The sequence below is a fragment of the Sander lucioperca genome, chromosome 8 (genome assembly GCF_008315115.2).
Source record: "Sander lucioperca isolate FBNREF2018 chromosome 8, SLUC_FBN_1.2, whole genome shotgun sequence".
In the NCBI taxonomy this organism is placed as follows: domain Eukaryota; kingdom Metazoa; phylum Chordata; class Actinopteri; order Perciformes; family Percidae; genus Sander; species Sander lucioperca.
Genome location: NC_050180.1, coordinates 13,796,319 through 13,824,281, shown reverse-complemented (window position 1 = coordinate 13,824,281; position 27,963 = coordinate 13,796,319). Strand labels below are relative to the sequence as shown.

General features: G+C 40.5%; 2 protein-coding genes across 5 annotated transcripts; both read right to left on the bottom strand.

The window, feature by feature from the left end:
* Positions 1-177: 177 nt before the first annotated feature.
* On the bottom strand, positions 178-17,312 carry asmt (acetylserotonin O-methyltransferase). Its single transcript, XM_031281736.2, has 8 exons — positions 16,968-17,312; positions 15,645-15,819; positions 15,078-15,207; positions 13,274-13,342; positions 8,870-8,988; positions 3,878-4,018; positions 2,006-2,128; positions 178-717 (listed from the first exon to the last, which is right to left on the bottom strand). The coding sequence occupies exons 1-8, from the start codon at positions 17,067-17,069 to the stop codon at positions 500-502; spliced, it is 1,077 nt and encodes a 358-aa protein (XP_031137596.1). The 5' UTR covers positions 17,070-17,312; the 3' UTR covers positions 178-499.
* Positions 17,313-18,040: 728 nt separating this feature from the next.
* Positions 18,041-27,670, bottom strand: akap17a (A kinase (PRKA) anchor protein 17A). Of its 4 annotated transcripts, none has more exons than XM_031281734.2 (7): positions 27,390-27,670; positions 26,158-26,508; positions 25,511-25,729; positions 24,570-24,782; positions 21,917-22,065; positions 21,340-21,580; positions 18,041-20,314 (listed from the first exon to the last, which is right to left on the bottom strand). In XM_031281734.2, exons 2-7 carry the CDS (start codon positions 26,494-26,496, stop codon positions 19,418-19,420), a joined length of 2,058 nt encoding a protein of 685 aa, XP_031137594.1. In that variant the 5' UTR covers positions 26,497-26,508; positions 27,390-27,670; the 3' UTR covers positions 18,041-19,417. The 4 variants fall into 4 exon arrangements, with proteins under 4 accessions (XP_031137594.1, XP_031137592.1, XP_031137595.1 ...); XM_031281732.2 differs by having other exon boundaries at positions 26,158-26,505; XM_031281735.2 differs by having other exon boundaries at positions 27,471-27,669.
* Positions 27,671-27,963: the final 293 nt, after the last annotated feature.

The following is a 27,963-nucleotide window of genomic DNA, read 5'->3' as shown; positions in this document are numbered from 1 at the left end:
TCCTCCTCACGGGGGCGACAGAAACTACGCACTATAGCTTTAAACAGGGTGTTCATTTAAAGAACAACTGAACACTGTGCTCATTTTTCCTTTGTCTGGTTCTGACGATAGCCTTCCAGAACTTTCTGTAATTGGTCCGAAACTCTGAACAATTCAAACAATATTTCACACTAGAAATGAGAGGAGCCATGGTTCATTTTGATCCAGACTGAGACCGCCTCTTTTCGTCAGACCAAGTTTCGGCTGTTTGGTCCGGACCGTGTGCCCAGGTCAGGTTTCACACCTGTAATAAATATTTCATAAGTCATTCAGATTCAGTGAAAAAGTAGATACAGAATGTGGTATTGTCATATAGTGTCAGAAAGCTTTTTTATTTAAAGAAACTTATGGTGACATTTAAAAAGAAATCCAAAATAGTACAGTATTAGTAGTAGAACATTTTGCTTCCAGGTGGTGTAAGTTTTCAGTCCTGGCACACGAGTAGCCTTATTTGTTGGTCTCATGTCTCCTTGTGTCCCAGCACAGCATCGTAGATCTTCCCAGTGAGGCGGTGCTGGATGTCAGTGAAGCCGACGGCAGCCAGCAGGGCAGCGTACTGAGCAGCCGTCCTCTCTTTGCCCTCCGTCTGTACCAGCATGTTCAGGGAGTAGAGCTGCACTGTCACTGGGCCAGAGCCGTCCTCATGGAGCAGCGCCTCCACCAGAAACACAGCGCCTCCTGCAGGACGGACCAAAAGGTCAGCTTTGTTTGTGTGGTTGTTCCTTTTTTTCATTTTTGTTTGTTTTCTCTTTCTGGGTTTCTTTCTCTGGCTTTTTCGACAAGTTTCCTGACAAAGTTTAGCTAGCTAGTGATAGCTTTACTGTTGCTTTACTGCAGAATTAGTCTATATCCACAACGTTCTACTTCTGGGATTGCTCCGTTGCCGGATTTCACTCTTTTTGGCCAGATGTCCGGTACCTTCCGCTTTTTCTGTGTTGGAATTTTATACTATATTTTAACTGCTCCTCAGATCTCTGCAGGGTTAATCCAGACAGCTAGCTAGACTATCTGTTCAATCTGAGTTTTCTTTTGCACGACTAAAACACCTTTTGAACATAGACATGTTCTACCCAAACAAATTCCTTCCCGACGCTATTTTGCAGAGGCGCTGTTGCTCCGTCTGATGCTTAGCCCCGCCCAAGACGATTGTAATTGGCTTAAAGAAATGCCAAATAAACCACAGCACGTTTTTCTCCCATCCCTTAATGTTGTGTAGACTAGCCAGACCCTCCTCCGCAGCGCTGTGGAGAAAGGTCTGGCAATGCGAGACTACTGCAGAATTGATAAAGCTTCTCAAAGACCCTTTTCATTGCAGATATCTTGGCTTGTCAACAGGTGTAACTAATACAATTGTTAATTGCTGCATTGCATTGCAATAATTGCTGGAACAGAGACATCATTAATGTTATAGGTAACACCTGTGGTTTTCCTGCTATAATTCAAAATGTCTGCTGTTGATAAGGTCTACTGTCTGAGAAACTACTTCATACTACGACAGGTTGTATTTTCTGTCCAGTGTAACTAGGCTTCCCTAATTAGTTTATTTCTTTGTTTTTCTTCCTTCCTCTTATACACACACACAGACACACAGACACACACAAACACACACACACACACACACACACACACACACACACACACACACACACACACACACAGATACACATTATAAAAACGCATGAGAGGGTTTTCTGCCTCCTAATAACGTCTGCTGCTTCTGTGTGTGTGTGTGTGTGTGTGTGTGTGCGTGTTTGTGTGCGTGTTTGTGTGTGTGTTTGATCAAAGTCACAAGGACAGATTTTTCTGGGATCAGCTGCATTGTGGGATACAATCTGCTATCTAATTTCAAGTAGGAGAAGAAAAAATGGTACTCATTCCTTTCACACACACACACACACACACACACACACACACACACACACACACACACACACACACAGAGAGAGAGAGAGAGAGAGAGAGAGACCTGGTTTGCAGGCTTTGTAGACTCTACTGAGTAGCTCTATGCAGCGTTCATCTGTCCAGTCGTGGAGGATTCTGGCAAGGATATAGAGGTCAGCTTTTGGCAGGGGGTCTTTGAAGAAGTCCCCTAAACACACACACACACCATATTCACAATTCAAATGCACTGAATTCCTGAGACACTGTTAATTATTTTACATAATTATTAATTCTGTTGACAAGCTTTTCAGTAATGAGACAACATTAATAAAAGGCGATTAAATTAGTGGGTTACATACTCAAATATAATTAATACAAATGGATGATGTCTGTTGTAATCACATGTCAAAAGCATGTGACCTTACAACATATTCCCAGCTACATGTTTTACTCCTGTATAAACAGTACTAAAATAAGTGTACGTGTGCTTGTCCCCCATTTAATATGTCCTCGCTCTCCATTATAACGATGTGACCACAATTTTTTAAACTAATATGAAATGAAGCACACAGAAGCCTGCACTAATAAAAAAAACAGGGACAAAATCAGTACATTTTCTTGTCGTGTTTTCCATGTTGCAGCTCCCGTTGTGTTTAACACAATGAGTGCTATGAGAGCAGCAGGAGAGGCAGGAATTGATTTCAGCTCTGGGTTTTCAAGATCACAGGCTGCTGTGAACTTTTTATTTCCCCATTAGCTGCTTTGTTGGAGAGCCGACACAACACAAGTGTGAGGTATAAATTGGAGTTAGAATATTTTCAGTCCTATAGCAACAGTTCAGTGGGAGCTTGGAGAAACACATGTGATAACATCAATAGTGTCTTTATCTGCTTTTATTTTCAGATCAGAGTTGCACTTGATTGTATATGAACTGAATACTGTGCATACATGGGACTGAATTGCAGGTAAACCTACATATACTCTGAAATTATTTCATCACACCATTTCAGTGTGAAATAAAAAAGAAAGCACCAACTCACATTCTCTTGCATTGAAAGAAAATTCTTCACAATATGTTTTCTGTCTTTTCTTTATGCTTTTAGAAGGAAACTAGACTGATGGTGGCAGACTGGTAGAATTCAGTTGGAGTTCAAATTTCACACCTCAACTTAACACTTATTCTTAAATCAATCACACACAACACTTTTTTTTATCATTGTGTGGGAAAATCCAAGAGCCCTTTTATGAAAGAGGTCCTTTACCGGTCGCTGAGCATTTGCTATTGTTCTGGAAATACAGGAGTAAATAGTGCATTTGTAGGGACTATTTTCAGCAACAGAAGTGGTGCACTAGTGAGTATTTACGGCACTACTCAAAATAAACTACAGTGCAAATGTTCATGTTAATGAAGGAACATGTTGCCCAGTGCAACAGTGTTGCACATAGGAATAAGCTACACAGTCAAAACTTGTTAGTTAGCAGAATCAATTTATTGTTGGTTCTGGTCTTTTCAGGGCATTTGTTGACAGAAAGAATCATTTTAACACCAGCCAAGACCCAGCCACTTGTTGCACATGGCTGTGGGCGTGTCAGAACTTGCAAGTAGCTTGTTCATTAGAAAGCATTGTGTAAATTAGCAACCTGCAATTTCTCCTACAATTTATGTGATGTCATGCCAAGTACAACTTTGTTTGTATCTGTAATCGTCCTGGTAATGAAGGCCAGGGACATAAAAAAGAAGTGCATCCACATCAGGAAAAGACCAAACTCACTGGCTCGCCACTGCTTTGTTTTTTTTTGTTTTCGGCAAAGCCATAGCCGGCAAGCTAGCATGCATTTTGAAATAGTTCCATTTTTACAAATATTATTTAAAACTTTTGCATATGATTGTGTGTGTGTGTGTGTCTGCATATGATTATAAATGTCAAGAGATTTCGCCCAGATGCAATGGCGTTACCTTCGTGGAAGCTAATCCTCTGGTCGGCCTCTGTGACAAAGTGTTCCCTTGACGTATGCACCACCTTGGGGAGGTCAAAGATCGTAACTCTGCATTCTGGGTAGGCTGACGTGCACTGCTTGGCTAATGCGCCACTGCAGCCTAGAGAGAGAAAGAGAGAGAGTTACATTTAGTTGAATGAATACACACAACCTTCATTAACATGGTAGTGCATCACTCACACACAACGTGCACACGGAGTCACACAAGTGGAACAGATGCTTTCAGGTATGTACCCATTATTTATTTGCATGATTGGTATTCAGATGTATGTGGCTGCTTTGGGATTATGGTTCATCTAACATTCATGCCAATAAAGCAGACTGAATTGAACTGAATATAGAGTGACTGAGAGACAGACGCTTCATACAAAAAAAGGGCAGAGCTTGGCTGATCCTACTAAGAAATCTAATCTGAGGAAAAACAAACACAGATGCACAATTTGATTGTTATCTGACTGAAAATTATTCCACATGCATTTGTATATTAACCTTTACATATCAATGCATTTGAAAATCCTTGTTTTTGGTGATGCTAGCTGCATGACTTTCGGGATGGCAATGTCTGTCTGTTCCACCACTTTGGTCCAGAACGAAATATCTCCACAACTATTGGAGGGATTACGATGGAATTTGGTAAATACATTCATGGTCCCCAGGGAATGAATCCTACTGACTTTGGCAATACTTCTTCTAGTACCACCATGAGGTTCACATTTTTGTTTTTTATTGAAATGTCTTAACAACTCATCGGTTAGTGCAGAGGATGAATTGTACTTTGGGAATCCAACTATTCATCTAGCGCCATCATCAGGTCAAACTTTTATTTTGTCCAATACTTTGGCTTATGACCAAATACCTGCAAAACATCAGCGCAAATTAGCAAATGTTAACATGCTAAAATGCTCAAATAAGATGGTGAACATGGTAAACATTGTACCTGTGCATGTTAACACTAGCATTTAGCTCAGACCTGCTAGCATAGCCAAAGACTCTTAGTTTTGTTCTGCTTACTGTCCTCTTAGAGAGAACTGTAACTCATTATAGGGCGGAGGTAAGACCTGCTGATTTGAGTGGAAAATAAGGTATTGAAATGAGCATACGAACACACACAAACACACAAGGGTGGAAAAGGATTTAATGTGAAAATATTAATATATTTCTCCTTGAAGCTTTGGCAGCATTATTATCAGCATTCATGCTTCACAAAGCAAACTGAATTTTAAACAATGAGAGTGAGCGAGAAAGTGTATGAGATGGATAGCTAAAGTGATGGAAGAAGAATGTGTGAATGGTAAAGAGTGATGGGAAGGCAGTGAGGTGGAATACAGGATCTAAGGATCTCATAAACCTACAAAGCCACCCAGATCGAGTGTGTGTGTGTGTGTGTGTGTGTGTGTGTGTGTGTGTGTGTGTGTCTGAAAAAAGAAAAAGTCTTACTGCTTCTGTACAGATTAATACAGAAGCAGCAGGTCGTGTTAGGAGGAAGGCAACACCTGCCCTTTATACACGTACACACACGTACACACACACACACACACACACACACACTGGCTCTCACAATAAACAGGGGTTAGCAGAGGACAAAAATCAAAGAGCAGCGAGGAGGAGCAAAACCAAACAACACGCTGTAAAGGACCCCGAGCTAACCTGGCTGCCTCAGTTTGTTAATGGAATCCTTTGATGGGTGTTTGTGGTTGTTAAAGTCTGTTACATTGTTGTATATTATTGTTGTGTTTTTGTGTTTACTTGATCTGCATGTTTTCTGATATAGATTCATTTGTACATATGTGTGATCATTTCATAAATAAAAACCACCAAAAATCTAATGTTTTGCTCAATACTAGTATGTGCTGGTATTTCTAAATGTCAGTTTTACTTACATATTTTTTGGGGGCTTGAATCATTCTCTTAGAATACTGGCTGTGTAGGTTCTCCATCTGTAATGTGTCAGCAACTGGATACAGGTAACTAACTCTCAACTGTGTGGAGGAACCACTGAGGGGGAGCTCCACTGACTTTTCACAGAGGGTTTTCTCAGCCTCGGCTTGAGACTTGAGACTACAAACGGGGGTAATGGAGTTTGAAAGACATGGGCATTTACCGCAGGGAGGGTCTAATGAAAGATTATATTGAGATGCACTGTGGGAAGTTCATAGGTTCCAGCATTTTTGGAGCTTGATTTATAGGAACTAAAAGTGCATGGTAGTGCAATACTGAATCTGTATTAAATCTGTATAAATCTCTATACAGTAAATCTGTAACCTGTATAAATCTGGATGACTGGTTCAAATGTAAACTTTGTACAGTTGTACCGCCACACAGAACCAGAACATGCTCTCATCATCAAGCTGAGTGACGGTTTGTTTTCTGATGTGGTTAAAAATGTGGAGTAAAACTGACATTTTTTTCAATTGTGACCACCTGATAAACGATTTAGATAGATAGATTAAGGTGTGAATATTTTAGCCCATAAACAATTCTATCTATCTATACTTTCTATCTTCATATATACTAAATATTTATTATATATTATCAGTACTTTCAATCCATAGCACATTTTACCAATTCTTGTTTGCTCTTACTATGATAAAAGTTTGGATGCATTCATTTGGAAAAGTCTTCCATTGTGGTATTGTGACTTTTTCTTATGTAAATTATGTGAATATTTTTTTCTATGACTGTTTGTTACACGTAGCAACATTAAGCAGATGGCTGTTCACATAAAAGAAAACATTATGCTTCAGAACCATGAATATCATTTCCTTAGAGTTGCAGTAACCTTTAAGTTGATTATTCATTTTTAGACAAAACATACCATCGAAATGTGTGTTAAATGTCACATTAAAATAAAGCTAGGGCTTCCCACAGACAGCCAGTACAGAACAAACCACCTTCATCACATAAATGATCAAGACTCTGAATGCGAACTCAGACTGATTTGGATTAAAGTCAGCAAGTTGGCAGAAAGTAGGACGGACAGACAGAGAGACAGACAGAGAAACAGGCAGAGCACTTGAGCAGCAGGTGTGTGCAGACACAACAGATGCTGTGTGAGAGACAAAGTCCTAATGGGACACTGCACTCACTCCCTTCACACCCTTCCTGCTGTCCACATGCACACTCCGTTTGGTGGTGCACCTTAATGCATAAACATGAACACACAATCCTCACGCTGGGAATGTCACAGAGGAGAGGAAAGAAAAGACAGGAGGACTGCCCTGGATGTGTGTCTCTGTCTTTTAGTGGCTTCACAGCTCCCCTGTGTGGTCAGCTGTGGTGTCACACACAGAAGGTGGCCACCCATGGGTGTCAAATAGAGTTGGTGGAGAGCCGCTTGATGTTTCTTTGCCTGACTGAGCACAAATGTTGCAGTTTTTAAATCATTAAAACAGAGAAAAATGGAGACTCACTTGTGTATAAATAACTTCTTATACTCAACATGTTTTTCTTAATTTATTTTCTTGATTAATGTTGAGGCACTTTTACCCATTATGCTAAACTAAAATACATTCAGTCTGGGTTAGTGTCTGTACAATGCTTGCATCCCAACCTCTAACCTGATTTAACTTGGTGGGAATTTGGGCTTTAATGCTTTGGATAATTTTAATATGATTATAACAGAGTATAGTCTTGCATGTTGACAGCCACAGACTAAATATTCATTCTTAGAAACAACATTATTCCTATCCAATTACTGCTACGTTATTATCCATCATCTAGCTACTGTCTATTTTTGACCAATGGAGGAGTGCATGAGTGTAGACAACATTCAGCTCTCAGTTCAGTACACAGGATGAGAGAAAATGAAACAGAGCTGTGATCCTCTCTCAGACAAAAGCTCTTGTGACAACAGAAGATTAATTTGTACTTTTGTTTTTGTCCTTCTCTGTTCATTCTTTTTCTTCTCACTTTTTTATCCTTGTGCCCTTTGCTCTGTGTGTAAACCATTTTTTAAGACAATCTTCTGTTTCAAAGGCACTTTATAAATAATCGGATTTGACGTAGTAGAGCACACACAGGAGATCAGTCAAGGAAGCTACCTTTTTACCTTTACATATTTAAAGACTAGGCTGCAACATCTTGCTTCACATTTTATATTCACAGCTGTTCAGTTCAACCAGTCTTCTGCTGTTGAACAATGGATGGAAGCTACATTAGTCTGCAGCAAATTGGAGTTACATGATTTCCCTTCATATCTATTGGCAAGTGCATATTTCTTGTATGCTTAAAAAATATCTGTTGATAGGGCATCAACATCAGGATCAAGCTATTCAAAATAACATATAGTTAAACATACAAGGGCCATGTCCACATTAATACAGCTTTATTACAAAACATTGTTTTAAATTCACTATCTAACTGAAATACCGCAACAACAGGAAAACGATAAGTATTTATTCTCTTGTTTGTAAAACTACAAAATCATGTGTTACAGCCATTACCTGGTAAGGAGAACAGCAGGTTAAACTGCGCTGTTGTCTCCAACTCTGTGAACACTTATTTTGTTTTTAGTGTAGAAGTCTTTTTATTGACCACTTTCTGTCTCAGCTTTCAAACAAATGCATGAGTATAACATATTCATAGCCGCTGATACCGTGGGTGCTCTGTGTGTGTGTGTGTGTGTGTGTGTGTGTGTGTGTGTGTGTGTGTGTGTGTGTGTGTGTGTGTGTGTGTGTGTTGGGAAATTTGACTGATTTGCTTAAAGTTATTAACTCAGAGAAGCTGGAGGGGGGTATAATAAAGGTCACAGTTGACTGCGTGTGTGTTGTGCATTTCTGTGCATCCACACACTGGACTGTATTAAATGTGTGTGGCTTAGCCAGCTGTCTCTGAGTTAACACATGCGGGCAACGATTTTAAATGTTAATGACTGCGAACCCACACCCTTATGGAAATTAGATACGGTGACTCGAAAACACACACACACACACACACACACACACACACTTACCACCAAGGTCACAAATGATCTTGAAAGGCGAAAGGTCGAAGGCCGTGACCACATCTTTACCACAGATGTTCCAAATGGAGTTCATTAACTGCATAAACTTCAGCATCTCCTCATCAGACCTACACACACACACACACACACAGACAAAACAGTCATATCAGTACAGCCTCTCTTTCATTTCAGTCTCTGTGTATTAGGGCTTACTTTATCATTTTCTGACACCTAAGGTTGTATTTGCTCTGTGTCCACAATAAACAGTAGACCACACACAGACAGACACACACACCCACACACTGTGTCGCCACAGGGAGAAACTTTGTAGATGAGGAGAGGCACTGTGTGTGTGTGTGTGTGTGTGTGTGTGTGTGTGTGTGTGTGTGTGCGTGTGTGTGTGTGAGAGAGAGAGAGAGAGAGACAGGGTGCTGTAGAATATAAGAGCCTGTGGTGACTGCTGCTGCTCTGAGGAATCTCCACCTCATCACCCAGCACTCTGCCCTGCCATGGGGCTACACGCGCACACACACACACACACACACACACACACACACACACACACAGAGAGAGTATCCTCTGTTCACTAGAATTGTATGAATATCCAAATTTCACAGCAGCAAAGTGATCTGCCATCTGTTACATGAACCAACTTCAGATGACACAGTGACCTCCCGAGGAACTTTGAAAGTGACTCATTGTTGCGGCTTCAGACTCTGATTAAATCGGATGTGAAAAGATGAAATGACTGTGAGGCCAAACAGCAGACTGTCAGCTTTAATTTGAGAACATTTTGGGTGGAATTTATTGAATGCCCCCCCAACGATAACATGTGCAGGCCTTTTTGTCCCTGGTTGAGTACATTTACATGCACACAAACTCATCCTGTCTCCAACCATATTGAGGAAAAAATGCTCCTCCTGGTTGTCTCTGTCCTTATATACATCGTTAGAACATCATCCTGGTTTGTGATCCGTCTGCACTCTGCACAGACATGTTGTGCACTCCCTGCCTGATCACTACAGCTGTCTTGATGCTTTAGCCTCTTCATTATTATCAAACAATAATAGAAGACAAGAATGACAAGTACAGTATCTTGTATGTAGTATTTTCAAAGTCAAAGTATGATCCACTTTGAATTTAATTTCACTTCACAGATCATTACATAATTAGTTTAGTAGATTTTTAAATGTGTTGTTGGTGGATGCTATTGTCCCATTGTACTGAGACACATTCATGAAGATCTTGTAGAGCAAAAAAATAATGTATCTTAATTACAAATTGCTTACTCTTTAATTCTCTTTATTTGTAGACAAATAGTAACAATGTCATTGAAAGCTAGTGCAATTCACGTGTCCCTTCTGTCCCTTCATTTCAGTGTCCTTGACTCAGCTCTGTCTCATCCACAGTTTCTTCTTTGATCCTACCACAGGAGGGCGCCTAAGCTAGACATTTTCAAATTATTGTGACTTACATTTCTACATTTGAAACAGGCAGTATCATTCCAAAGTTGCAGTTTGATGTACTTTTTTCAGCGCACACAATCGTATAATATTTTGTCAATATAAAATGGTATACTAATTGCCAAAATATTATATTCAAAGACGATTAGTGCACAGTGTGCATTTCACAGCATTATGATAACCCAGGTTTCATGACTAGAATATAAGTTTATCCAGATATGTTGTCTGGATAAACGGAAGTACATTTCCAGGATAACTGCCTGGCTCACACACTGGATGTCCCTCACCTTCCGCTCTCCGTGTGCACTGTTTGCTTTGGGAAACAACAACAAACTTCGAGCTAGCAAGTTACATGCTGAAAATGGCAAGTTTTTAAGAATATGGATCATGCAACAAGGCAGGCCTGCTTGGTTCTTTCAGGGAATGATTGTAAAGATTTACAAAGAAAATGTTTACTTCATTTACTCTCTAGCTGGGACGTTTTGGGACAGATTGGTGGGGATTGCTGTGGACGAAGTACACACAGTGATACACTGGTAAGCGCAAATTACGTTTAAGCATGTATCTAGCTAATTTATATAGCTCGTGTAACTGTATTGTGTGAACAGTTAACTTCAATTTAATATTGTATGTAGCGTTTTCTTTTGCAGGGTGTAAAACAAGTTCCTTCCAGAGACCATTTTGCACAGCCACCGCTGCTTTGTCACGAGCTTAGCGCCGCCCGCAACGTGTGGATGGTCTGGCAAAAAGGAGACTAGTGTGATGTAGACCTTGTGAGACTAACAGGTTTGTTACCAGTATATACTCAAACTAATAAACCTAAAAAATCCAATCATTGATGGATGGTTCATACTCATTGTGTGCCAGACAGTGAGTAAAAATACTCATTGTAAATATACATATATATATATATATATACATATATATATATATATATATATACATACATACATACATACATACATACATACATATATATATATATATATGTGTGTGTGTGTGTGTGTGTGTATATGTATATATTTTATAATATGTTAGTAACTATCTTCCATTTCAATAGACGTGCGTTTTTTACTTGACGTGTTTACTTCCGTATTTAATTATTTCAATGAACACTCAAGGAATTCATGTGATGACCACTTCAAGGAAAGCATTACAACCGTTTCAGTATTAAACACCTTACCATGTTTAAAATACAGAAACTACTTTTACTTTTCAAATTACATGAAAATCATATTCTTAAGGCTGAAACCATCAGACGTATCGGGGTTTGGACAAAATAATAAGTTATCTCCCGTAAAACTTCTTCCTATGCAATGTCTTGTTTTTTAAATCTCAATAGCTCTCTAAATACACACTCTCTTGCAAGTCCAAATCTTTTCTGCTTTATCGAGTATGAGAATTCAAGCTGTAGACGGGACTTGGCTGTAAATTATTCTGGTGTAGTACACAGCTGGTTAAATGGCAATGAGTAAACAGGAGTCTGAGTCATCCAGCCAGCTTTGAATCATCCTGCTCCTGCTACAGCGCTCTAAGAACGCAGCGAATGTCTTCAGTGGTTGTATTCCCCTTGCTTATTTACCCACAGTATTCACAGGAGATATCAGCGGGGACAAACAACTGCTACTCCCCATTAAATCAATTGTGCGCAGGTGTTGAAATTTTTCTTGTGGGGTATTTTCATTTGCAATCAATTAAAGCTGAATTACATATTCATCTGCATAACGGTGTATTACATTATGTGTGCATGGTTCATATTTTGAATATTCTCATTTTGCATTCATCTTTTTTTTTAGTCAGCTGCTTATCGAAAGGATACAAGAACAAAAATGAATCAACAATATCAAATACAGAGATCATTTAAAGGCCCAACAACCAGCTAAATACAAAACATAAATTGTGTGATGTGTAAAAATCCAAAGAAAACAAAAAACATTCACATGCAAAGAAATATGTCAAATTTCAACTTTCTAGTTCTACTGGCGTGATGTGTGTAACTAATTCATACATCTGCACATTGGTGTCGGTACATTTCATTTTACGGTTCAAATGTAAAATAATAATGGAAATGTGCATTTTAACATCTGTTTCATCTTCTATTTGTGCGCATCAGATCCCTTTCCATTAAAGTACTGATTGTCCAAATCATGCCATGACGAGAACAGGAAGGGAGGATGTTTAGCGAGTTATTCCACTGTGGTATAGTTTTGACAGTCTCTGTTGCTGTGGGTCTGGCAGTGTTCTACAGGAGGCTACAGTGCCTCCGGCAGGCCGATCATGACCGATTAGCGAACAAAGTGTGAAACTTTGAGCGTGTGACCCCTGAAAACTGCTGACCAGCAGATCAGTGAAGCATTAAAACTATGGGCACTGGGCGCCCGGATAGCTCAGTTGGTAGAGCGGGCGCCCATATATAGAGGTTTACTCCTAGACGCAGCGGACTCAGGTTCGACTCCGACCTGTGGCCCTTTGCTGCATGTCATTCCCCCCTCTCTCTCCCCTTTCATGTCCTCAGCTGTCCTGTTGAATAAAGGCCTAAAAATGCCCAAAAAATAATCTTTACAAAAAAAAAATAAAAACTATGGGCACTAGATACCATAAATACACGAGACCTCAAGGACAATGGCAGATTTATTCTCTCTCTCTCTGCTCCAAGCTTCCTCACATCACTGCCCACACCCTCTCTCTCACACACACATCCCCGCCTCCTAATAAATCCCATGAGACTGTTATTTAAGGGGGAAAAGAGAAGACAGTGACTGACAGGCTTAAGATGGAGAGACATGGGTGGAATGTAAATGAGTGAGAATGTGTGTTTCACCTGTTTGTGTGTGTGTGCGTGCGTGCGTGCGTGCGTGCGTGCGTGCATGCGTGCGTGCTGGTGTGTGTGTGTGTGTTTGTGTGTGTGCGTGTGCGTGTGTTTGTGTGTTCAACAAAGACAGCTTCTTACCTGTAGAGAGCTTGAAACAGGTCGTTCGAGGTGACTCCAAAAGCCTTTTCATACTGATTTCTTCCCTCTCTAGAACAAGGCAAAGGCAGAAATATTAATTAATGGCAACCACATTACATAGTGCTATATGTATTGGGTATATGTGACTTATTATTTGCTAAGCGAGTGTACAAAATGTGGGGTCTAGGTATTGATCTTCTCACTACTTAAAATCAGCTTCATCTCATCGCCACAGTTGACGTGGATCAAATGTGCTGACATGAATTCACAATCATGCTCTGTCTATTCTAGGCGAATTCACATTTTTTTGTTGCACACTCCCACACGAGACGAATTAGTCATTTAGATCAAGGTGCCTTTATCCTTTAGATATCATCTTTACTTCTGCATCTGCAGTCATTTTTTCTTACAGATGGTCTTCACTCGTCAGCCACAGTGAATCCAGTCTGAGAGCGGCTGGCTGTCCTCCCTCAGACATAACAATGAGACTAAAATCCATCTTCAGACACTGTTCAAACAGAAAAGGAGGACTAGAATCCACATCCTTCAGCTACAAATCAAACGTGCAGTTCTCACAGCCCCTCATGGCCCACCTGTGTGTGATTTAGTCTTGGCTTGCTCATTTAATTGAATACTACTTGTGCATTATTTACAGTAGCATTGTCTTGGTATTATTTTTAAGCAGTTATGGTTTATTTACTTACGTTTATTGTAGCTTGCTCTTTTGGTTTGACTCCCCCTGTAGCATTTTGTGTCCCCAAGTTACATTTTGTAAATTATATTTTGGTCATTAACAATTGTTCTTTAATAATAATAAATAATAATCTTAAATAATTACAGGTCATATTGAAAGGTATAGTACCTGGATATCACAACACAAACTGCATGGCCCTGCACGACAACAAGTAAAGGCTGTTATATACTTCTGCGTCGAATCAACGGCGTACCCCCGCAGACCCCTCTGCCTCGCCACGAATCCCCCTCCGAGCCCTCCACCGTAGCTCGACGTGCACCTCCAAAATATTTTAACTTCGCGTTGAGGCGACGCAGACCGCAAGGACTGTGATTAGTCAACTCGTCCTGTGTGTTGATAGTCGGTGTTTCAAGCAGCCTACTGTGGGGAGTAGCAACATGCTAGTTCACTGACATAAGCTTTGCAAATAAACTCAGACATATTTTGGTTACAATGACGGGGTTATCCGTTTGTAAAGTGTCTATATGTCAGTAAAGTTTTGAAATTAGCACTTCGCCAGCAAGCAGTACTTTGTGGGCACTTGTGCTAAAGTTTGCTTACTAACATAACATAAACTGGCTGGCAGACACATCGCAAATAACCTCAGACTTATCACCCCCTAACTTTCTGGCGGTGAAATGCACCGCGATGCAAAGCAACCCCGACGCAGAACTCCGAAAGGGTCACGACGCCGTAGGACGTACGGCGTAGTTAGCGACGGCGTGATTGATCAATTAATCAATTGATCAATGTGATCAAATTGATCAATTAATCAATTGATCAATCACCAGACAGAAAAATAATGTCAATTATTGATTAATTGCTTAAGTCATTAATCAAGACGGAAATGTCAAAAGATAGCTGGTTTCAGCCTCTCAACTTTAAGGATTTGCTGTTTTTCAGTGTTTTATATAATTGTAATTGACATTAACATTTTGGGCTGCACATAACCTTGTGCTTATTGTGATAGGCTTTTGTTACAATTTTCAGACATTTTATAGCCTATACGATTAAACTTTGAATTGACAAAAAACTTTAGTTGCAGCTCTAGGCCATGCTCAGTGTACTGACCTGACAGCGTCGGTCAGGTAGTGCCAGCAGAGGTAGATGGTTCTGGAGCTGTACTGGATGGACTGGTAGAGGGATACAGGACTGGAGCGGGTCAGGTAGACACTGGCCTGCTCTGTGTTACTGTAAAACACTGAAACAGGTGGGAGAGGTGGAGGTATGAGGAGGTGACTGTGAATGAATCACTGCAGGTTGAGGTTGAGACAAAAGTTTGACCTTTTATGTCTATGTGGGAGACAGAGACTGAGGGAGAGGTGTGCGTAGGTGGTGCAGCAATTGACAATGTAATAAATGTCTGTGAATATGAGAAATGGACAACATTTTATAAAAGACTACTCTACTTTTTTCCCCCTTCTAATGTAAATGCGTTTCACTGGTGATTTTTGTGAAATTCACACAAAGTTTTACACATTCATATCCTTTTCAACCCTACAGTATTACTTTATGTAGTACTGAAACACTGTGGAAATTGTCATCATTACTATAAGTACTACTACTCAACTTATTTAGAGGGACAAGTTGTTAGTCTATTTATGAGCTATTATTCTTATTTTAGCTGTGTGTGCTGACCTCGTCCTTTGTCCTGGTGTGTGTTGAGTAGCTGCAGGCCAGTGCAGGCAGAAAGCAGTCTCTGTGTGCCATCCAGACTGGCTCCGATCGCCTGACTGATCTCCTCTGCAGACAGGGGACGCTCTGAAGCCAGCAGCACATCAAACACACCCAGCTCGCATGAGGAGAAAACCGTCTGGGTGTGAGAGAGAGAGAGAGAGAGAGAGAGAGAGAGAGAGAGAGAGAGAGAGAGAGAGAGAGAGAGAGAGAGAGAGAGAGAGAGAGAGAGAGAGAGAGAGAGAGAGAGAGAGAGAAAGAGAGAGAGAGAGAGAGAGAGAGAGAGAAAAATAGAATGCTCTATCTGCAGTACCATCTCATAGAGTTCACTAATTAAATCTGATCAATGAAATTATAGTCACATATAGCACTATATATTCACACTAATCAGAACAGCACTATATTGATGCTTCAGTTATTTCAACAGAAAGATCAAACGTATCCATGTGTCTATTGTAGATCATTTGTTGTGCTTCATTACACTCTGCTGAGTAGGTCACTATCAAAGCACAGTAAAGGATTGAAATGACCACATTGTAAAGAGCCATTCAAACGGTAACGATAGTATGACATATAGAGTGTAGCTGAACGTATATTTCATTGATGTATTTGTCGGCATCAGTAATGTTTTCATTAGTAGTCTTATATGCTGCATACTCTCCATATATAATATTATTTCATTCTTTGCACTTTCCCTTTACACCTTCTCATTTATTCATTGACTGTCCTCATTTTCTTGTCTGTCTCCTTTTACCATTTGCTCCTGTAACGCTTGTTTACGGGGATCATTCAATTAAAGCTTGATCATCCAGTATCTATTTATAGTGTAGGTAATAGTAAATAAAAAGTGCAGTTAATTGACCTGAGGTTGGTGACAAGGCCACAAAATTCATTTTTACAAATAATAGTACTTTATGTATTTTTCGGTTAAGAGATTTAGGGCTGCAAATAATGATTATTTTCATTATTGTTTAATTTCACAATTATATATAATATGTCCAATGGGAATCCAAGGTGGCATCTTGAAAATGCTTTTCTTTGTACAGCCATCAACTTAAAACACAAAGACCCCACAACAATTACATCAGTTAATAAATTAAAAAAGTTAACAATGGATTTTCTCTCAATTGACTAATTGACCAATCAAGCTCTTAAGAAACGCTATCCTTGTGGCATTGAAGTTATTGCAATTCCAACTTCCAGGAATGCTATTAACTCTCAAGCTGAGGAGGGGAACACTATTGTGTCAATAACTGAAAAAAAGCTGTGTATGCACTGATGTGTTACCTTGGAGATGAGGAATCCTTCCATATACTCCAGTATTTTTCTGGGGTACGTGTCTGCAGCATGTGTCCCCTCAGATGAACCCGTCTCTTGACTCTCAGCCATGGCCAGGACTCCTCGAAAAGACTCTGAATGTTGCGCTCTTCCAACCTCTTCTACGTGCAAACTGAACTTTCCTGCTAGTTTGTATTACTACTGAGGCCCTTTAGCAGGTGTGTTTGAATGGCAGTGCAGACTAAAGCGACAGAAAGTGCCACACAGCATCAGCAGTAGTGGGCTAAGCTGATTACAGCCAGATAACCCAGATTAGAGCAGGGGCTCAGTCTGCATTGGACAATGAAACAACTCTCTGGCAACATGCTGCTGCCTTGTTCATTATCACTCACACACTCGGGTGGAGACTTTAATTCAGTGCATTCTCATACCAGATCTGTTTCCATGACCCCAAAATGTGATTGACGCTTCTGGAATACCAAACCTCTGAAGGGAAACTGTGTCTTATAAAAGTAATACTCCCCTTCTGTTCTCCATATGGCCTGATTGCACTTACACCGAGTGACTAATGGTAGCATCAGACCTAATGACACAGGCGGTCATGTCACATGCCTTGATGAGGTAAAAGAGACACTAATCAGTTTGACTATTAATTATTCGTCCCCACAGTTCATTAAACCAGCGGTGTACGGACATCACACAGATACAACAGCTGGAGTTGGCTAAGTTGTCACCTTGATCCTTTACACAAGGTTTTGAGGAAGTAAGAGTTTGTGTAGAGATAACATTTTCAAAAAATGACCAGAATCACAGTGGAGCATGACAAGTGTTAAAGGGGAAAGGTGGCAGATTTTTATTTTAATGTGTATGCAAGACATGCTCTAGTAGATCATGAGCATACAGTACACATAACAAATGGGCTTTGCCATGACAACAATGTCGATGTAGCAGTGTCAACAAAACTATTGGACTTGACTTCCCCAAAGCTGAAATACAGCAAGGTGAACAGTATGTCCAGTTACTAGTAAGGCTAAAGAAATGTATCCAGCACTACATTGTAAACATGAAAGCATCCTCACATCTTTTTTTTTTTTTTTACTTGGTTTTGTGCTGGTTTGACTGAAATCTCAGAAACTGGTTTCCTAACTTTGACCCAGACTTGTGAAAAACCTTAGAAGAAATTGGACAATTCTCAAAGCCATCCCTTGTATTTATGACTTGCATAAGATAGAGGAAAGAGGGAGAACTGCTTGCTGAGGCAGGTCCAATATTATTCATTATGCTATCATGAATTTAAACATCAAGTCGTCACACAACTCACTCAACAAATCATTTTTCCTTGTCAAACTAACTTCTTCCAAACAATCAGAAATTCAAATTAAACAAAGAGACCACTGAAATGTTCTAATCATCAAAAATGGTGCTGCTTGGTTTAGCTCGACGACAAGTCTGTTGTGGAATTCAGTCGCGTTTTCTGAGCTGCTTATGACCAGCAGCAAATACTGAAGGAGTATTCCGAGAAATATTTCAGGCAGCTAACACAGGACAGTTTGTAAGTCAGCCTAAGCATAGAGGTTTCCTATGGTCTGTGGAAATTTCACATTTGTAATGGAACAGCAGCCAGTTGTCCACTTAAAAGACTTCCACTACTATGGCAGCCATGAGGTCTGAAAGTGTGTAAGACTTCATATCAGTGTGGACAAACAGGCTGGTGCCACATCAAAATAACACATTTGTTCTCAGTACTTGCCACTTTCTATAACTCACTGTTATTCATGCACAAAGACAACTTGCTTGCAGAAAATGGAGGTCATCAACAGACTTTTGCGTTCACAGTAGGGTCAGACTGGTGTGTCAATCAGCAAATACAGTGAGTCTATGATATCAACCTTTAATTCAAACATGTATTAGCCAGTCATGTAATGCATATCAATAATTACATAATGATCACTAACATTCAATCAAATTTGAATACCCGATTGAGTTTTAGAGTACTTCAGTCCAAACGTGGATACAATGTCTTTCACATAAAACCAAAACAGTAAATTTAGTGTTTTATGCCATGAAATTGTTAAATGTCAATACATTGAACATTGACAAATTAACAGTTGTAGGCAGCTTCAATTCAACAGTATGAAATGTATAAAAACAAATAAAAAAAAAAAAAAAAGGTAAAACCAAATCTCAGAATCGACTGTAACCATTTACATGCCTTACACATACAGGGTCCACTTACATATGTTGTTTCAGTTGAATCTGTGGAGTTGATTTTACTTTTAAAAAGGGATTTCTTGTTTTTTGTCAAGCTGCGCTATTCTGTAGAAAGCCATTTGGTGCCACATTGCTTAATTAAGGGGCCAACATATTTTTGTTTTCTTCTAATGAAACTTGTTCAACTTTAGGTGTAAGCTGGGAAATGGGGAATAAAATCAATAAATAAACTGATAATATTGAAGAGATTAGCGTCTGGAGTGGCTCCTGTCTCTACTGTTGCTGTGTTTCTTGTATCTGTAATGGCTGTGACTCCTCCCGTCTTTACTTTTGTTGCTGGTCCTAGAGCTGCCTCTGCTGTATCTACGGTGACTATGCCTGCTGCTCCTCCCTCTGCTGTAACTCCTCCCACTGCTGCTCCGGCTCCTGTCACGGCTGGAGCTTGTGCTCCTACTGCAATGGCTGTGGCTGTGCCTCCTGCTGCCACGGTGACTGAGGCTCCTCCTATGAACACTGGAGCTCCTCCTGCGGTGGCTGGAGCTCCTTCTCCTCCGGCTGTAGCTGTGGGAGCGCCTCCTCCTCCCCCGGCTATGGGAGCTCCTCTCTCTGTGGGAGCTCTCCCGGTCCCTCACTTGCTCCCTGCTGTGCCTGCTCCCCACCTCTTTCCTCCTTCCCTCCCGGCCTTTCTTCCTGTCCCCTCCTCTCCTCTCCTCGGTTGCTTTGTTTTTGCCCGAAACTTGGGAATGCACGTTAGATTTGGACGCCCGTTTCTCTTTGCTCTCAACTGCCTTCACTCCGTACACCTGGCCAAGAAGCCCCAACATCACAACACCATCAGGATCAGAGGCCTCCTCACTCGTTACAGGGCCAGCCTGACCCTGCGTGCCTGCAGATCGTGTGGTTTTACCACTGCTCTTCTTTAACATGTTGCCAAGCAGTTTCTCCCTTAGCTCCTTCTCACGGCGCTGGAGCTCCAGGGCTCGCTCCTTCTCCACCTCCACCCTCCGGAGCTCTTCCTCCTGCTTGCGTCGGCAGGCCTCCAGCTGCTGAAGACGAGCTAGTTCCTCCTTCTGTCGGGCCTGCTCTTGCCTTTCGCGGTCCTCCTGTTCGGCCCGCTCTTTCTCCTGCTGCTGCTGCCTCACGGCCTGGAGAGGAGGAGCAAAAAAAATGAACAGATAGTAGGAACAATTAAATAAATAAAAAACACACAACCAGCAGCAAAATCCAAGTAACTGTGTGGAGTGTTGTCTTCATATTTAACAGAGAGTGCTATCGATCTTCTCAGCTAACTCTCGTCATGAAAGCGAGCCCCGACATCAATAGCCCTCCTTGATGACAGACACGCAAAGTAAGTTGCACTTACTGTATTCTTTGCTGTTGAATATTTATGAGGCTAGTGAAGCTTAAAAAATAATGCTTAACTTACAGTGCTTTCACATTTGGTTTAAAAAAAGTTCACGAAAGGTTGGTATCTATCTCGTGAACACCTTTACACAATCACACATTCACAACCACCGACCCGACTCTTAGCAAGCGATTGTGCCTGCGTTAGAAAGTTAACTGGTCGCAAGTTTGCGATAAAATGCAATTGGGTTGTTGAGGTCAAAACACTATATGTAGCAGCTGTGAATCAAATAAACCTATTATAAATAATGTTATGTCATTTTTTACTCTTACATTGAATGTTTGCTGCTTCAATCCAGATGAGTATTGAAAAGTATTTTCCGCGACTGAAAAAGGCACGTGTTGAGGATGAGGACCAGCCTGAACCGGAGGTATCAGTCTGAAACAGAGCTGAACAGTCCGACCAGTGTACCGGTAATTAATTATGTTATTAATTCGTTTACAATATTTTCAGGCTTCAACCAGTGAAAGGCAGGGTCAGGGAGAGAGAGAGAGATAGATTCGTTAGGCACTTAAGTAGGAGAGGAGGACAGCATCCAACAGCGTGATCCTCCTCAGTTTTTGATACTTGATTGTTACGAAAATAAGTATTCTTCCCCCCCCACCCCCCCGTGAAATTTGTAGACATTCAGTATTGATTCAGTATGGTATCAAAATGACAAGTATAATTACATACCAGGTGGATGTGTGTGTGTATATGTGTGTGTGTGTGTGTGTGTGTGTACCCATTGAGAGTGTATTGTGTGTCTTTGTGTACATGCCGTACCTTGGCCCTGGCCAGCAGCTCAGCAATGAGCCGTATTGACTCCAGGTTGCGCTGAGCAAGCAGCAGCCTCCTCTCCTCCATGGCGATCTTCATCTGCAGCTTCTTCTGCTCCTCTTCCTGCTGTCGCCTGACCTTTTTCAGGTTCCTTCTCTCCTCTCTCTCCCGCAGCTTCTGCTCTCGCTTTCGTAATCTCTCTTCCTTCCTCCTCTCCTTCTCCTCCTCTTCCTGCTCCTTCTGTTTCCTGAACAAAAGGTAAATTGTCCTCTGTGAATATGTGTTATTACTGGTAACGTTTTGCTATCTACTCTGGTCAAACAGCAATGCATTGTAACTTTTCTTGGTACAGCGAGGGCAAAATTAAATTAACCAAACATAACTGAGTGGGTGACAACAAAAGTAACCAATGTTATACTGAAAATTAATTCCTTTCCTCCTTTCTTTCCCATACAATTTGAATGCAGGAGTACAACACCATGCACTGGGGGCCGCTGCCCTGATTTACAGAGTTACATGAATCTTCTGGAGACCTTGTTCATCATAAACCAGCTTTCGGTTTCTCTTTTGTCTTCCATCATACCTCTCCTCCTCCTTACGGCGCTCCTCCTCTTCCTTCTCCCGTCGTTTCTGCTCCTCTCTCTGCCTCTCCAGCTCCTGTAACTTCAGCCTCTCCATGCTCCTCCTTTTCAGAGCCAACTCACTCAGGTGCTTGCTGGTGTCAAAGGACACCTGAGTAAAACACAAATGCACAGATACAAGGCTTACAAAAAGGGTATAACAGCATTTTAATTTTCTTGTAAAAGAAAAGTCTTTTTCAAATAACATTTCAGTGTTTGAGCATCTACGACGTTTTATTGCCGTTTTAATGAATCTGGAGTATCCTTCGTGCTGTGGTAATGCCTGTCCAGCAAAATCATTTGTGCTAGTCAGATCCTGCTCTCCAAAAATGTCTAACAAATAGATGCTAAAGAAGCTTTAAGCTATTGTAGCTTGGCAGATCATCCCTGCCACTGTGAAGAACAGATATAAAAATGTGCACTACAACAACTTATTATTGAAATCTACAGTATATAGTTATATAATTTTGATATTATTTATTGATAACTTGCCTGTTGATTACCACAGTGCCTTGATTAAAAAGGGTTATGAGGGCCATCATTTTCAAAATACTTCATGTCATATGCAAGCGAGATAAAGCACTGTAAATAGGTGTTGAGATCATAAAGACACCTTCTCTTTGTTTATTTATGTAAATTGAGGACAGAATCAACTAACAATACATTGACCCTCTCTTGCTTCTTATACCCTAATTTACAGTGAGGAAAATAAGTATTTGAACACCCTGCTATTTTGCAAGTTCTCCCACTTAGAAATCACGGAGGGGTCTGAAATTGTCATCGTAGGTGCATGTCCACTGTCAGAGACATAATCTAAAAAAAAAAAATCCAGAAATCACAATGTATGATTTTTTAACTATTTCTTTGTATGATACAGCTGCAAATAAGTATTTGAACACCTGTCTATCAGCTAGAATTCTGACCCTCAAAGACCTGTTAGTCTGCCTTTAAAATGTCCACCTCCACTCCATTTATTATCCTAAATTAGATGCCCTGTTTGAGGTCGTTAGCTGCATAAAGACACCTGTCCACCCCATACAATCGTAAGAATCCAACTACTAACATGGCCAAGACCAAAGAGCTGTCCAAAGACACTAGAGACAAAATTGTACACCTCCACAAGGCGGAGTCATGGGAGAAAGTCATGTGGTCAGATGAGACCAAAATAGAACTTTTTGGTCATAATTCCACTAACCGTGTTTGGAGGAAGAAGAATGATGAGTACCATCCCAAGAACACCATCCCTACTGTGAAGCATGGGGGTGGTAGCATCATGCTTTGGGGGTGTTTTTCTGCACGTGGGCCAGGGCGACTGCACTGTATTAAGGAGAGGATGACCGGGGCCATGTATTGCGAGATTTTGGGGAACAACCTCCTTCCCTCAGTTAGAGCATTGAAGATGGGTCGAGGCTGGGTCTTCCAACATGACAATGACCCGAAGCACACAGCCAGGATAACCAAGGAGTGGCTCTGTAAGAAGCATATCAAGGTTCTGGCGTGGCCTAGCCAGTCTCCAGACCTAAACCCAATAGAGAATCTTTGGAGGGAGCTCAAACTCCGTGTTTCTCAGCGACAGCCCAGAAACCTGACTGATCTAGAGAAGATCTGTGTGGAGTGGGCCAAAATCCCTCCTGCAGTGTGTGCAAACCTGGTGAAAAACTACAGGAAACGTTTGACCTCTGTAATTGCGAACAAAGGCTACTGTACCAAATATTAACATTGATTTTCTCAGGTGTTCAAATACTTATTTGCAGCTGTATCATACAAATAAATAGTTAAAAAAATCATACATTGTGATTTCTGGATTTTTTTTTTAGATTATGTCTCTCACAGTGGACATGCACCTACGATGACAATTTCAGACCCCTCCATGATTTCTAAGTGGGAGAACTTGCAAAATAGCAGGGTGTTCAAATACTTATTTTTCTCACTGTAGATTTCACAGTGAAGCCTTGTTCTGTGGATTAAGAGACCTGGCTCCCCCTATCCTCATTACCTTGGAAATAATGATGACCCAGCTTTAATTCTTATTTCGTTAAAAGGTCTTAAAGCGTCTTATGTGTCTCTGAACAACACAATCTAATTGCTAAAATCTGCCTATCTGCAGTATCACTACAGCAGTTGAAATTCACTTGTGGCCTCACATGCAAAACAGAGGTATGCAAAAATAGCAACATGTTAAAAAAACTTCATAATCGTGATTTAAAAAGAAGAAATACGTTGTTATTGTTACAAAGAAATCCCACATTGCCATGTGCGTTTACAAGTTTAATTGGCCAACACACTACCCTGCAATGTTCACTATTGGCGGTAAGAAGTCTCCATATACACCTTAATCTTGAGTTACACTCAAGTTTTCTCAACACTTGCCTGTTAAAGTTTGCATTGATCAAATTCTCTATCTAGGAGTGAACACATTTAGGAATTCAAACGACTATCAAAATTAATTAAGTCCTTCAGGTCATAAAGTTCAGAAACAGGTCGCTTTTAGGCAAAGGATATCTAACTCACAAACTGTTCTGGAAGGAAATATTTCAAGGGTTCAGTCGAATAATGGGGTTTTTGCCATAACCATTAACATGTGCAGTACTTGACAACCACGAGAGCCTGCAGTACCTTGATGTTGCAGGCCACTGCCTTTCCGTCGTCTCCTTTCAGCATCAGCTTCATGCTGCGCAGAGTGTCCATGGCCTTGGTGAAGCCGCCGTACTCCTGGTACTGGACATAAGCCTCAAAGTTGAGATGACCCCCGAAACTGAATGTGTTGAAGTTCTTGTCCAGCATCTCCTCCCTGTATGGGTCCAGCATGGGGATGTCAACATGTCGCACCTATAATCAAAAAGGTGGTACATTGACCAAATCAAACATGTAATGTTATTTTTGGCTAAGTTTCTTCATATTGATTATGTGACAATATAAGCTACATGGCTTTTGGTGATTTCTTGCAATATTTATTTATCAATCAAATATGTTTAGAAAATTCCATCACTTACATGTAATGCACACAACCACAGCTGTCTCTTTGAATTATATTGTTTGAGTAAAACAAATTAAAAGTTTCACCACAAAAGTCAATACATGAACAATACATGTCATTACATGTTACCCATTTTTCTATCCCGATATAGGCTATTTCATATCTCCATATGCATATATAGCATGTTTTCTGGTAATTCAATAACTAGTCTACATGAAATAACCACATGGTAAAGCCTGTTTTTGTATACTCCTATGTGAATGAAATACATCATAAATGAAAAATACTCAGTATTTTCTCATTTTAACAAGACCTTTGGCGCAAAATGAACATAACAGGCAGGAATCAGAACGTAAAGCGTCGTTTAATGATGTAAATAATGGTGACGCAGTTTGGACGCTGTATTTTCGACATTGCGACAGAAACGATATAGAAAAATATATACTATAGACAATATATATCATCATATGGCCCAGCCTTAAGTGGGAAATTATCTTATTTCAAACAAACAAATAGCATAACGTGAATTCTGTGTTCAGGTGAATTTTCTATTAAAATCAGAGACAGAAACATGTCCCACCTTGCCAAATGCCTGGAAGACTGCAGTAAGGACCTCTTCAGAGGGCCGGTCTGGGTACGGGCTGTCCTTCTGGCTGAACCAGCGGCAAGGAAGTCCCTCCAGGTGGATGGTGTCTGGCCTCTCTCCTGGCAGAGTCTCATTCATGTCCTTGGCGTCGCGGAAGAAGGAGTCCCAGTCGTGACGTGTAGGGAAGTCCACTTTGTTCTCTACTGCACGAACCTGAGGAAAGAGAGGGAGAGGATGGTTGATATTATATATATATATATATATATAGTTGCCAGTTTAGTAGGTACACTTAAATTAAACTGATGCAGTCCAATACAACAGCCCTGCAATAAAATAAAGTTTTTGTTGAAACAATTTTAAAGAGGTGTTGATTCAACTTTATGGCTAGTTTGTGGTGCAGTTTAATTACATTGCATTATGATGAGAGGTGTTTCTAATATTTAGTCTCTACTCTTACTGATATTGATGAGGTGGGCAAAACATTAGAAACATCTGTCAGTATAACACAATACAACTCAACTGCACCACAAACTACAGCTTTCAAAATAACCAAGGAAGTACCAGATACAGATACTGCAATCAGCAACATAACGAGCAAGGTTTGATCATGGGATTGTGCTCCAGTATAATGTCAGTCATACCTTCAGTACATCAGTAAATCCACTAAGTTTGATGCACTTCACATCCAGACGGCTCAGCAGGCTTTTGACCACCGTCTTGTTTTCCACCTCGCCCTCAAAGCGGATGAAGTCCATGGTGCTCTTGGAGATTCGCAGGGCTGAAAACTGTTCTGGAGCTACCATGGCCTTTACCCTCTCCATTACCTCCCAGTTGGAGATGCTCTTGCCTGGAAGCTTGAGTTGTGGCAAAGCCACGCTGATGGTTATTTTGGCAATGGGCTTGAGGTACAGGTTGTACTCAGAGGAGAGGCACACTGCCTCTGTAGTATCATGGACAATGGTGGTCATTGTAGCAGCCATTTGGAGAAGCTGCAGGAAGGTTGGAGAGACAGTGAAGACTGTTAGCACATCACATGTTAGCTGTTCTTGAAATAATTACCCTGAATTAGTTAACTATTTAGCGCTTTCACTTTCCAATATAATAAACAAAAATTGCTATGCTACTGGGAAGACCCATGGGGGAGATCTCAATGCCAAACTCCATTCAACATTCTGAAAATTCAGTGTTGTTGCCATAGAAATAGAATCCAATAGTTGTTATTTAATTGTTGATTGGAAAACACAAGTCTCACACAAAATGAATTATAAACATAAAAAAAATATCTAACCATAACCGTCCCCTTTTATATTGGGAACACATCAATATCAAGCCGTGCTTTAACTAGCTAAGCGTTTGGTTCACCGGTTATTTGTATTTATACAGACATATAATGTTAGATAGCTAGCTACATCTAAAGCTACACGGTAGACAACGATAGTCAGGTTTACTTATTTTTAGCGCTTTGTCTCATCAAATAGTCAAGTTTCACTGCCTAGCTCAACGTACCTAGCGGTAACGTTACTACGTTACGGTATCTAGGAAAGTTAACGTTACTTAATTACAGTTAGCACGGTGACTAAACGCTTCCAAACTATGCTAGCTAACGTTAAAAAGCTGCTAGCTAGCTAGCTAACTGTGACGTTAACGAGACATGATGAGACATCCTCGAGGTTTCCTAGCTAATTATCAAATGACTAGCTAGCTAACGTTAATGTTTACACTTCATAACATGTGTTGGACAAAACCTTAGCTATTAGCTACGTGCAAACTGTATTGGTTAATTAAACAGCTAATGTTAGTGTTATTTCTAGCTAGTTAACGTTAGTAGCAGGCTAGTTAGCTTGAAGTGTTTTGTATATATCTCTAACGTTACCTTTTAAAGACACGTCCGTGTGCTTTTATATATGACGTTATGCTAACGGCAGTTATCCCACTAGATTTCACCGCCACCTACCTAACATCCGTTAGCCTCCTGGCAAAAAAAGTTAACAAACTTATTGTAACTGCAGCCAAACACTGAAAGGGAAATCCATGGATGTGTTATAAGACCGGGGGAAATCACAAAAAAACCCAACTACATGCCACTTCCGCATGCAATAAACTTTGACCTTACAAATAAACAACGTGGGGGCGTTATTTCAGAACAGCGACACCATGTGGAACCAGTGTGCAGAAAGATACAGGAAAATAAGAAAATGGCAAAAGAGAAATGCTTATTGATATTATTCCGAATTTCTGGTGCGCAGTCATATAAGTAGCTAGCTAAACGGAGATCACCTGTGTGTAGTCAATGGGTAACAAGTGATTGCACTAGCCTACATATTATAGACACCCTATGGACTACCGCACAGATTGACTTAACTTGAAATACACCTGTAGGTTCAAACACGTAGCCTATTTCATATTTTATTTTTATAATAATAATTTAATAATTTCACTAGAAATCT

Coding starts and splice junctions, on each gene's coding strand:
- asmt (XM_031281736.2), bottom strand. CDS start 17,069: ATGGCTGAGAGTCAAGAGACGGGTTCATCTGAGGGGACACATGCTGCA. Junction 8,989..13,273: donor CTGTTTCAAGCTCTCTACAG/GTAAGAAGCTGT, acceptor GTGTGTGTGTAG/GTCTGATGAGGAGATGCTGA. Junction 4,019..8,869: donor GATCATTTGTGACCTTGGTG/GTAAGTGTGTGT, acceptor TTCTCTCTCTAG/GCTGCAGTGGCGCATTAGCC.
- akap17a (XM_031281734.2), bottom strand. CDS start 26,496: ATGGCTGCTACAATGACCACCATTGTCCATGATACTACAGAGGCAGTG. Junction 24,783..25,510: donor TCTTCCAGGCATTTGGCAAG/GTGGGACATGTT, acceptor TTTTGATTATAG/GTGCGACATGTTGACATCCC. Junction 20,315..21,339: donor AGCTGCTGGCCAGGGCCAAG/GTACGGCATGTA, acceptor CCTCCTCTCCAG/GCCGTGAGGCAGCAGCAGCA.